The sequence below is a fragment of the Apus apus genome, chromosome 2 (genome assembly GCF_020740795.1).
Source record: "Apus apus isolate bApuApu2 chromosome 2, bApuApu2.pri.cur, whole genome shotgun sequence".
NCBI lineage: Eukaryota > Metazoa > Chordata > Aves > Apodiformes > Apodidae > Apus > Apus apus.
In genome coordinates this window covers 89,303,449-89,315,538 of record NC_067283.1, presented here as the reverse complement: position 1 = coordinate 89,315,538, position 12,090 = coordinate 89,303,449, and the positions used below count along the sequence as shown (strand labels likewise).

The 12,090-nt window shown below is 39.3% G+C and overlaps 1 protein-coding gene across 3 annotated transcripts in view; it reads left to right on the top strand.

Moving 5' to 3' along the window:
• MOCOS (molybdenum cofactor sulfurase) overlaps positions 1 to 6,225 on the top strand; it is a 219,414-nt gene extending 213,189 nt beyond the window's left edge. For all 3 annotated transcript variants that reach the window (XM_051610814.1, XM_051610816.1, XM_051610815.1), the window contains one exon: positions 2,602 to 6,225. In XM_051610814.1, the coding sequence (XP_051466774.1) occupies positions 2,602 to 2,748 (147 nt within the window). In that variant the 3' untranslated portion in view covers positions 2,749 to 6,225. The remainder of the gene's footprint in view (positions 1 to 2,601) is intronic.
• Positions 6,226 to 12,090: the final 5,865 nt, after the last annotated feature.

Sequence of the window (12,090 nt, the reverse complement as noted above, 5' to 3'; positions counted from 1 at the left end):
TGGTGTGTTCTGAGGAGGTTATATGAAGAGTAAAATGCCCTTGAAGTCAGGAAAAGGTAGCAACAGCAGAGAGAGATTATGCAGTTCATTGTAATAACTCTGCAGGCTGTAATCTCTGTGTCTGAAAGCCTCATTTTTCAACAGTGAAATGTGAGATGGGCCAATTTCTACAACTTAACTTTCTCTTGAAATAGAGCTGAAAGGACAGGATGCACAGCTTCTGTGGTTGCTTCTGTGGGGAAGGGGGAAATGTGCTATTACCAGTATTTGCTGAGTCAATATTTGTAATTATTGAAAAAACAAGGAAAATTACTTAAAAGATCCACTTCTGGTAATCAGAAGCTAAATCTTGGTCTTAAGAACAATCACAAAAGAAAGAGGTCAACAATTCCAAGCAGGAATCACTACTAAAATATGTTTACCATTAGTATACCATCAAATTTTCACCTTGGAAACTCCTTAGGCGTTACCCAGTCTTGGCACTGAAAAAAATACTATGAAACTTTGGATTCCCAATCAGAGTCAGGAAATACTAAGGACCAGTGCTAAAATACTATTTGAGTATTCCTGAAGACAAGATGTATTTACCCATGCTTTTTCTTAAATAATTCTGAATAGTTTAAAGTACTTCAAGAAAAAAAAAATCTTCCTAAGTAATTAACTACAATAGAAATATTGCTTAATTAAATTCTCCACAGTGAACAATCTGCCCAGATTTTAGTCTCATTTTGAGATAAATCAAGATGTCAATAGAGTAAATATAAAGAAAAACTTTTCATGTATCAAATAAGTTGATTGACATGGACGAGTTATAAAATTCCTTCCATTGTGAAATGTGGTGTAGCATGGACTAATACTCATTTTACAATATCTGGTTTATAGTTGTCTGATTTTTTAAAACAATAAAATTATAGCAACTCTTACTGTTGCACTAGGGTATAGAAAGTAAATCCAGTTTATTAACCACAAGGCTGAAAAACATTTATGCCAACAGAGAAACCACAGCTTGTCTACAAATAAGAGAAAAGCAAGAAGGGAAAAAAAATGCTATATAGTTTAGTATTTCAAATCAAATGAAACAGTTACTAACTTATGATTTTAGCATTGTGGTTGATCCAACACAGTCACTGTGCTAGAGGATTGGGAGCTTGCTGTGTTGCAGTCATTCCTCAATATTAAATACTAGAACACTGGCCAGAAAGATCTGCCCTGTGTCCACCAGTGTTAACACCGTTACGGTCACAGATATCCAAAAAGTGTCATTAATGGGATAGACCTGATCTGTCAAATATGCTCCCTTAAATTCAGCTAACACTATTTTTTAAAAAATTTATTGCAATTCCTTTTACCTGGTATATTTTTCTAAACCTGCTGCAAACATACTTTCTTCAATTTCAGGATCATCACTCTGAACAACGGCAGTAAAAGTAACCAGGAGTTGGAGGAGAGTAGAGTTTTGGTTTGTTTTTTGTTTTTTTTTCAGAAATACCAAATTAATTTAATTTGCTTTTTTATTTGCTTTATGCTTTAGAAAGACTGGTGCATTTCAGCTATATCCTACTAAAACAAAACACTTTTTATTGAAACCTGAGAAAAAAAGACAAGAGAAGTAATATTGGGTTTCCAAAGTCCTCAGTTTGAAGAACAAAAACCTTCTGAAGCTTACAAATGAATTATCTATTTAACATGGCCTTTGACATTCTTTTATTTCTTGCTTTACATATTTCTTTAATTAAATATTATCTAATTGTTTGGAAAATATCATTATGAGACTGCAAGTCTGTTTCTTGTGCATTTCTAGTCTTTCCACTGTAGGAAAACAAAACCACAAAAACACACCAGTCTCTTACTGTGACATTTCCAGATTCACAGCTACAGCTGTAACATTCAACCTGCTTGAGATTAAGACCACAAAAAAGAGGGCAGACACTCAGGTTTTTGGTACCTGCAAGGGCTGTATGATCAGTGGGTGAGCTGGTTCTTCTGTTCCTCTTCTCTTTATTATCCAGTATCACAAGGACACTTATATTAATTCTTTCAAATATTTATGTAGACTGACTTCACAGGTAATGACAGATAACAAGTGGTAGTCCTAATAAAACAAACTTTCTGAGTATTTTCTCTGAAACAAATGAAGGGAAATTCACAAAGGCTGGGCAGAACACAGTTCTGTTAACAAAGCGAGTAATTCATGGTAGAAGATGCAAGACTTCTCCTCACTGTTGGAACACACGTGCATTCTTGTGCTGCCTAGCCTTAATTTGTGATAATGCATGAACTGTATTTGTCAAGAAGCTAGAACAGTCATTAAATTACAAGACTGTGAGGGAGTGTAAGTTACATATATGATACTGTGGAACTCATTATGAGACTCTGTGTTTATTTATCCACTTACTTAAGGTACTCTTCTTGAATAGCATGGGGCTAGCTTTTGTTTACCAGGCTACTATAGTTAATTATGTGAAAATGTTCCTAATTACATGGAGATAGTACATACCTCCTTAGTCCTGAAGCAATATTGTTTCTCTAAACATATCTGGGTTGTGAGATCCTCTATAGATCTGATTATTTGTTTCTCAATAAATATTTTGCTTTTTCCAGACAAACTTTGGCATATATCTGATGAACCAGCCCTTGCACTCATCCTTTCCAGATATTTTATCAGTTGGGTCTCAAGTACTTCCAGTGCTGAAGGAGAATACAGAAATTCAGCCCCCGACATCTGGTGAAGAAAAATGTTCAGGATAGGTTCTCTGGTGGACATGAGATTGGTATGAAACGCCAGGGAAAAGTCAGTAGTTGGTAATTCAAAAAAGCAGGAAAAGCATCCACTCATTTGCTTCTGGTTTAAGTCTTGTAATTTTCTGTTTGCTGGAAATGTTATCAGATGGCAGAAGTCTTGATAATTATAGCTCACCTACATGTTTTTGCTTGTGATTAGGTTACAGCAGCCATAACTTGATTTTGCTCAATTGCTTCAGGATGCAACAGGTTTGATCAAGTTTTACTGGTAGATGACTCCCAAAACAAGCCCAAGATCGTTGTCAGAAACCCACATCTCAATGAAGGAAAGTAAACACAACAATGCACTACTTCCTTCTGTTGCTTTGTTAAAACCACAACTGGGAGAGAGGATGCAGGATGTGTTTTAGAAACAGTGTGGGTGGGAAGGGAACAGTGGGAGAGTGGCATGAGAGTAGCAGTCCATTCGTCTTTTCAGAAATGGAATTAAAGGTGATATGTGGACAGTCTGAAAGCACTGGAGAAGAGGCAACTGTTATGGAGAAATCTGTGTCTCCCTCTTCCGAAGCGGTGTGTGAGGATGCCAGAAAGCCATGAAGATCAGTGAAGATCCAGTATGCCATCTACATAACACATTCCCTATGAAGCAATTTTATCCATTTGTCCTCAACTTCTTTCTCTTGTTCCTGTTCGCTACTTTCCCATTGAATTTATTTTATGTGATGACTTCCCACATGCTTGTTTCCTTCCATATTTGTGGATGATGACACATTTTTCCTAATTAGAGATTTTTCAACTAATACAGTCATGTTTTCTATACAAACTTTGTGTAGATGGCCTCTGATGGTCACTTCATGGAATTCTTGAAAGTTATGATGCTTCTCCATGCCAAACGGGTCAAAGTATTCTTTTTTCTTATTCTTTGCATTTGGTAATGTCCTTCTTAGAAAGCTTTTGAGTTCTTTACTCTGCTAAATACTGTGCATGCTTTCTGATTTCTGAGAGCAGATGCCTGAAACCTAGTCTGAAATATCAATTCTGAATATTGTGAAAATTTAAAAAAATAAAGCAAGCCACATGGGGTGGGGGAGGACCAAAACCCACAGCACTCACACATGGAACAGTGTAAGGCAAGACTGAACACACTGAGGCCAGGTGTTCTGTGACCCCCAAAGTGTGTCCAGCCAACCACAGGGCGATTTCATGCTTGCAGGAAGTCCTTCTGGAAGAGGTAATTCCCTTCAATTGGCTGTTCCTACTGCCATTTCAGATGTGAAATCTTGACCCCATTAAAAGCACCGTCATAACGCTCATCCAGCATGATTTAGGTCTTCCTTGGGGCAATTTTGGCTTAAACTGTGTGAAAGTGCTTCTGGCTGAAGCAATCCATTACTTATTTGAGGATATCCCTGGGAGGCAGCAGGCAGCTTTGTGAAAGAACTGGTCAAAGAGTCATTCTGAAAGGGGAGCAGCCTACAGTGGGAAAAAGGAAACACATCAGGCAGCCTGCCAATCACAATGCAAAGATGATCTTTCTTCTTTACCTTCCCTTCCCTTCTTTTTTTTTTTTAAACTGGTTTCTTCTTTCTTTTTTTTCCTTTTTTTTTTTAATTCTTTTGAAGAACTGGTTTTACTCACTTCAGCTGGTACAGACTCATACTTGTCTCTCAGCACAGCTTTGTAATGGAAATGAGAAGAGACATTATCTGTTTCTTACAACCGGCCATAAAATACATGGAAAGAGAGCGGTGTTTCATATGTATGTAAACTGAAAATCAGTTTTGAGAGTTGAGCCTTCCGCTTCAGAACCCATGCACTGGTCCTTGATGTCTGCTTTGAAAAGCAGGGATTTTATCTGTCTAATAGTCAATTATCTGATGTTGTAATGAGCTGGCTTTTTGGAACCTTGAAGAGCAGTTTCCTGGTATCTAAATCTCTCTTAACTGTTTAATTCTTTGCCTTTCTGTTATGCAGAACATTGTTTTGTTGGATAGAAAGCCAGCACAGCTCTGGCAAATTTAATATGAAGAGACCTGCTGTATGCTGACCTTCAGGTGATCTCTGGGGCTTTGTTCTGTGCCCTTCACCTCACCAGTATGTCATCTGTTCAAAATTGCACAGAAGTTAGAAAAGGAAATTGAAAGCAATCCTCAGCAAGCTCTGTTTCACTTGTTACTGGATTTACTGCAAAATAAGTCACTTTGGTACACAGTGGCTTAACAAATACTGTTTGTGAACAGCCTTAATGCAATGTATGATAACTAAGGATGAGAGGATTTGAACTTTAAAAATGTCATGCTTGGTCATTTTGACCTATTATTTACAGGCAATTACACTTTCTCTCTGCTGTGGCTTAGTAATATTAGATCAAAAATAATTTTGTCATTTTACAGCGGGGGTGGGGGAAAAAACTTTTCTCTGATATATGAACATTCTGATTAGTATATTCTGTGCATTTCCCAGAAGGAACATCCTTGTGCTACAGTGATAAGAAGTGTCACAACTCTTCAGGTTGATGGAAGACACATAAGGAATCTTTCATCTCAACAAAGGATAGTATTTCCTGTCTAGTAAGTGGAGTGTTCAGTATTGATGTGTTCTACTATCAATGAACACAAATTCTTCTCAGTGCCAAAACTCTGTGGAAAATCTTGAAGTAGGAATAGTCACTTTTAAATGACACGTGCTGTAAGTGTGTAGAAGGAACATCCCTCCGATAATGTGAAAAAAAAAAATAAAAATGGAAGAAAGAAGAACTTAGCATAGTACAAACCCAGGTACTGCAGGAATGAAAAGGGCTTTGAAACACTTTGAAACACTGTATATATTACATAGAAAGATTATGTGCTCTATAAGATGTGACTTCTCAATCTTCAGAATATATAGAAAAAAGACCCTTTCCTCTGAATGAGGGCTCTTTCATCTAAGTACTCCTGTTGGTGCAAAATTACATCTTTGGACTAATTGCAGATCTATGTTTACCTTATATGGAAAAGAAATGTACTTAATACAGTATTTCAAGAGTGCTGTATTTGGAAAGTCCTCTATATATTTGAAAATTAAGTCCATATTTCCTTGTGATGAATTATTCAGACACATTCAGTTTTCTGTGGGACTTAACTGCTTCTCAAATCTCAACGCAAAACCAGTGATTATTACAAGCTGTAATAATAGCCAGGAGGCTGAAATCACAGAACAGAAATCAGCATTTTTAGGAGAAGCCTCTGAACTCTGTGTTCTCTTATATGACTAAGATGTTTCAGATACAGTTTATGATTTATGTACTTTCAGTGGTATCCTTGAAAACATGGTCAAAATGTTAAGTCGCCCTCTTTAAAAATTATACACAAATCAAAAGGAGGAACTGCATAAAAATGTGATTGTTGTTCATAAATTCTAGAGATTATTCTATGCATTTCTTCTTCAGTCTGGTTTTTAACTGTCTTGGAAATGAAACCAATAAAATAGATATTGTGCCTGACATATCCACTGGTGGTGGTTGCATTCTTGACCTTCGAGCTCATGAGATGCTAAGTTCTGCCTGGAGGCATTGCTGGGCTCATGGGGTAAGTATGTGGTGCAGGACTGAAGGGTTGTCTCATGGCTGCTGGGATTCACAGGTGAGGTGTTCTTCCAGGTGTTGCACTGACAGCCTCCGTCTGTCTAGTCAACATGCCAATCTGTTGCACACTCAGCTCAGGCCCTGCACAAACTGCACTAATAATCACTGGTTTCCTTTAAAATATGTCCAGAGGCAGTCCTGTTGGAGCCATCTCTGTTATCCAGAAGTTGAAGGTCTCACCAAGGGTGTTGGAGGAGAGAAGGTTCATTCCCCTGCCCTTTTCCAACAGTCTTTCTCTGCTGCCTAACCCATCAGTAGGTGAGACTGGGGACCGAGCAGGACTGGGTGGAAATCACAGGGAAGGCTTGTCCCTCCCTTCTCATGAGTTTTACACAGGAATGATCTGTGATTCATTTGGCCAGAGAGATAAGGGACATGGACACAGTGAGACAGGATTTGCATATGACTCCCAGCCACTCTTTTGGATTCAGTGGGGGTGGGAGGGGAAGAAGAGCTTGACTCTGTAGCCCAACAGGTTGGTCACTCCTAGGGAGGTGAAAGATACGGGTACGTCTGTGTCTCTCTGAATATACAGCTGTCATGAGGCAACTACTTGGTCAAAATTAGACACAGCCCCCAGAGAAGGGAGGAGAAGGCAGAGTGCTCTTCCTCTCCACTGGGCATGTGAGTGCATTACAGAGGCTTGTCTCCTTGCTGGAGCCACCAGCATTTAAGTACAAGGTGGAACTTCTGCAAGAATAGAGGAGAATGCCCCAAGCATGTTTTGGAACAGGCCGTTATGGGAAACGAGTTTCAGTCCTTACAGGCAAAAAGTAGTGATACACATGCCTTCACCACCCAGTTTGTAATTTTTTTTAGGAAAGAAAGGTTGTAGGTATCCTCAGCCCTATAAATCAGATTCAGAGAACTCAGAGTAAGTCATTGACGGGGAGGTACCTCTTAAGCAAGGTGCCATTTAAGAGGCTTCTCTTCCTTCTCTTTCATGTCAACTAGTTTTCTTTGCTGCTCATTCAGTGTGAATGGTGGCTGTAGGTCGCTTCCAGTGGAAAAGAAAATAGGCAGGTGCCCTGCATAAGGAGCAAAGGGACTCATTTAGGATTGCAGACAGAGAGAGATGCTAGGGGGGTTTGGCATGGGGCATCCTTGAGCATTACTGCCATGTGCAGAGGTACATCACCTCTGTAATAATCCCAGGAATATATCACAGAACAAGTTAGTAATTTTTCTGCTGAAGCTGTTAAGTCATACTAGAAGGGTGGTAACCAAGAACTGTGCTGTTGAGGGACAGACCATGTCAAAGGTAAGATGGGGAAAGGAGACCAAAAAAAATAGATTTTTTTTTAAAAAGTCTGTTGTAGCATTTTCCACTGAAAATTGCTGAGGGGTTTCTCAAATACCCACCAAGGAAGACAAAATGTGGGAAATCAGGGAGTTTGATTTAGTATAGCAGTTTCATGGTAAATTTGAGATGACATTGGTCTCAAGTGAAGAGCCTCTAATAGCCTATAATTAGGTGTATTTCTATGTTAAATCCAGTTTCTTCTGTGAGCAACCAAAACTTGGCAAAACACTGCCAACCTGGATGTCAACATCAGCTTCCCCTGGATCACCAGTATATTCCATCTTTGAGCCTGTCTGATGCTTTTCACTGTTATTCAGAGGTAAGTGTGCCATCTAAATTGAAGTACTCGGGTCAGGATTGTAAATGCAGAGATTGATCCTCAGTCCAGAAGTGGTTTCTGAGAGGGCTGTGTTTTCCATGAAGCTGTGTTTGGAAAGCCTGCCATGTTCTAATGTCAAGTTTGTTGTTTTCTTGTACTTACAGTAGATGAATCAGATAAGGCTGTTGAAAAGTTTGTGAGTTATTATTTCCAAAACCACAACAAAACTAGAAGACTACAGAAAGCCCTGCACTGCTTGCTAAGCTCGGGGGACGTTTTGTTAACTAGTTGTGCATGGTTTTATCTGAGGGAAGCACTTTGTCAAGTTCTCACATTATTTTATGTTGCCTTGTACTGGCCTCTTCGAGTCATTTGGTATTTATTCAATGTCACGGCATGATAATTTGTAACTACTTATGTACAGAGTGAAGAATATGTTGAGGAAGAGAGAATCTGACATTTCATTGAGTGGGTAACCTGAAACAATTGGTTGAGTCAAGCAAGACTGAGAGCTGTGTGTATCTGAGGCATTACCAATCATTACAAAAAATGCAAGTGGATTCCTACCAGACCTCTTTTCTAAGTGCAAAACCAATACAAGCCAGCAATCGTATTAAAGAGGCAAAGTAATCATGTATTTAAGAAGCTATACATTATCTAAATGAGATTGTCAGGTATTTCAATTAGCATATTTAGCTGCACCTCTATTAAATAAATATTCTGATTCAAATAAGAACATTTGGATTGGGAGGCTCATTCTACCCTCTACTGTATTTCTTCTCATTTCATCCATCAGCCCCAAAATATTGATGGGCAAAATATTTATTTAAACTTAGCTTTGAAAAAGCCTGAGCAAGACACAGCTTTCTGAGTTGAAAGACTACAAGTTAGCCATATAGTGATATTACAGAATTGGTCTTTTGGAAAAATGGCCATGACATTTGTCAAAGAGCAGAAAATCCAGAGTGGTTCAGCTGTTAGAGTGGATCATGCAGTCAGGCATCACGTTAGGTGTGGAGAAAAATGCTTGCTGGAAGACAGTTCCCTTACCATATGCACGCACATCTCTCAGAAACTGCACATATTAGGAAATTTCCTTAAGTATGTGCTGTTATTTTTCTGAAGTCTCTGGTGAGGTGCTTTCTGCCACAAGGAACAGGTAGATGTTGAGAGGTAGAAGTATCAAATGTCAAGTGCCAGAACACGGTGAAACAATGGAATTTTTTTCTAATTAAATAATGGAATACTTTTCCTGTCAACAACATTTTCTATAGGTAAAGAAAAGATCAAAATTCAGTTTAGCAAGAACATAAAAATAAAAAGTAAATAATGAATCTAAATAAAATTATCTAAGACTTCTAGAGTGTGTTAATATAAATAAAAGCAATTTATAGGTTTGGGAAGCTCCATACCATAGTTCATTCTAACAATTCTTGTTATTGCAGCCCAGTAACTGCTGGATCCTGGATACAAGTCACTGGAATCATGTTGTCAGCTGCTTCTTGAAAAGAAACTCATGCTGGATATAGACAGGATGCTAAAGCTACTACTCGAAGTACTTACATGACAAAGTAAACCTTAAAATCTCGGATCTTAAAATCATATCTGGATGCAGAATTGGGAGGGGGAGGCCTCACCAAGGGATGTACTTGTTCTCAAAGGGAGGAAACTTCTGACCTTAATCTTGCAATGAAAGCTGAAAAGCTCTCCAGCTGCAGCAAGACTTACTGGTTCAGAAACATAATGATTTTTGACCTCTTGATGCTGGCATTATTTTGATATACACTCAGCCTTTCTTAACCTGGATTTTCTGTGGAAGTAATAACTGCAGCTGTCAGAAAGAGGGTGTGTGATCATGAAAGGCAGAGGAAATGAAACCTCTTAAGAGGCTGTCAGTAGAACAAGAGACTGGGACTGCTGGTGCCCTTAGGGAAATAGAGCCATGAAGCCAGGAATCCAGCTGGAAATTTGGGTACAAATTCATGAACGGACTTGGGAACTGGGAAATGCTGCCTTAAAAATGAGCTCTCCCCTCCAGCTTTCAACTATTTCTCCTTTCTATCTAAAAATAAAGCTGCATGAACACCAGTGTAATCAGACTACAAGGATGTGGACTTCACTGTGATTCCTTTTTCACTGTAAATGAGTTGTTTTCTCAGCTAATCAGCCAAAAGGTATGTTGTAATGCAATAGCAACTTCATAAGATTTTTTAAATTACTATGATGGGCTTTATGTGAATTTGTGCATGTGGAATTTTGTTTTCATTGCTATTAATGTTCATTAATTTCTGATTAGCCTCTTGGTGATTGACTTTTCAATGTCAGGATAACTGTGTTTGAAGGGATTTCTGAAGTTCCAACTAGTTCCAACACACTGCTCCAAGCTTCCAGACTAAATTAGGTGTCTCAGGGCTGTATCCAGTCGAGTTTTGAGTATCTCCAAAAGCTTTTCTTGGCAGCTTCTCAGAAATTCAGCTTCTGGTGGTTGCCTCTTATCCTTTCACTGTGCACCTTTGAGAAGACTCTGGTCTTCTCTCTACCCAGCACATGTAGGCAGTTGTACACCCTGCCCTTTGCTTTCTATTCGTCAGGCTGAATAAACTCAGTCCCTCAGTCTCTCCTCCCACATCATGTGCTGCAATCCTCAAACTTCCTCTCCAGTGAGAAGGATGACGAGTGACTTCAAATATCCTTTGCTGAATGCAGGAAGATGTAAACTAGAGAGCCCAATGAATTGCCCCCCTGAGTTACAAGGCTGAACAGCGTTCTCTATCCACACTTGTGAATGAGTGAGAAAGGTGATGCAGTTAATGCAGGTACCATTGCTCTGGCAAGCGAAGCCAAAATGTTACATTATTATAAGAATGGATCCATCAGTTTAGAGACTCAGCTGTGCTACATCTGCTTTTGCTCCTCAAAGACTGGCTCTAAATTGACTTTTAAATGAAACTTTACACTGAGTCCAGGGTACAAGTCTATTACCATTGACTTACTGGCTGATTCCCTTTATGACTCAGTCAAGGAAAATGTTGTTTTTCTAGTTTTGGGGATGGAGAGTGGGTCTAAAATACTCTGCAATGCTGAAATGTGGTTAAGTCTTGGTCTGAGTGAAGTCAGCAGCAGAATTTAACTCCTCTCTTCTGGATAAACTCCTCTCTCCCCTGGAAGATTGGAGGTAATATTTGCTTCCCTCAGTATGTTCTAAATGGTTCTCCATAATATTCACAACGCTGCTGTGTGACTGAAGCATTTCCTTTTTTGGATGTCCAATTTTGATACTTAACAAATTTGATTTTCTAGAAGTATGAGCTGAACACTCAGTAAAAGTTGGGTTGATTCAACAGTTCAACAGTCAAATATCTGTGCAGCCCAAGGGCTTCTGAAAGTTAAGACAAAGATGTACCACTTCTTGATTTACTAAATTAACTGCATCCAAAAGCAGTTAATCAGCTTTTTCACTGCCAGAAGGCAAAAAAGGAAGTTGACAGCTGTTGACAACTGTATGTTTGTGTTTCTCTCTTTAGCATATACACTAAATCAGTCCTGCAGCCCTAGACCACGGCTCCCAGAGGGAGCTGATCCATGTCCTTGGGGCTGAGTAGGGATAGTAGTGGTCCTGGGGAGACTGCTCAGAGCAGTAGCAGCATATTGGTGCTCTCTTCCTGAAGCCAGGGAGAACTGCTCTTTAAAACACATAACTTCCTCTGTGTGACAGGCAGGATCAGTTTCCATCTGGGCCAGATACCAGCAGTAACTACTCTGATTAAGGACCAAAGTGGTCAGTCTGCTCCTGAACAAGCCTGCATGGCACCATTGGTCAGTTCCACTGCTTTTGTCCCTGTGTTTTTCTGTCTGCCAAGTAACTGATGTGGGACAAGGACCAAGGCAGTTGCTCCTTTCTTGCTTCTTCAATGGAGAGCTGAACTTGGAAACTTTTGTTGTCCATGGACTGACACAGGCTGACACAGCCATGCACACAGGCTATTGCAAACATAGTCAGAGGCTTATACACATGTAGGTTAATGTGCAAAGGACAGCTCTTGATGAAAAAGTTTTGCTGATCTGGTCTACTAGCTCTAATAATCACCAGCAAGCCACCAGAGA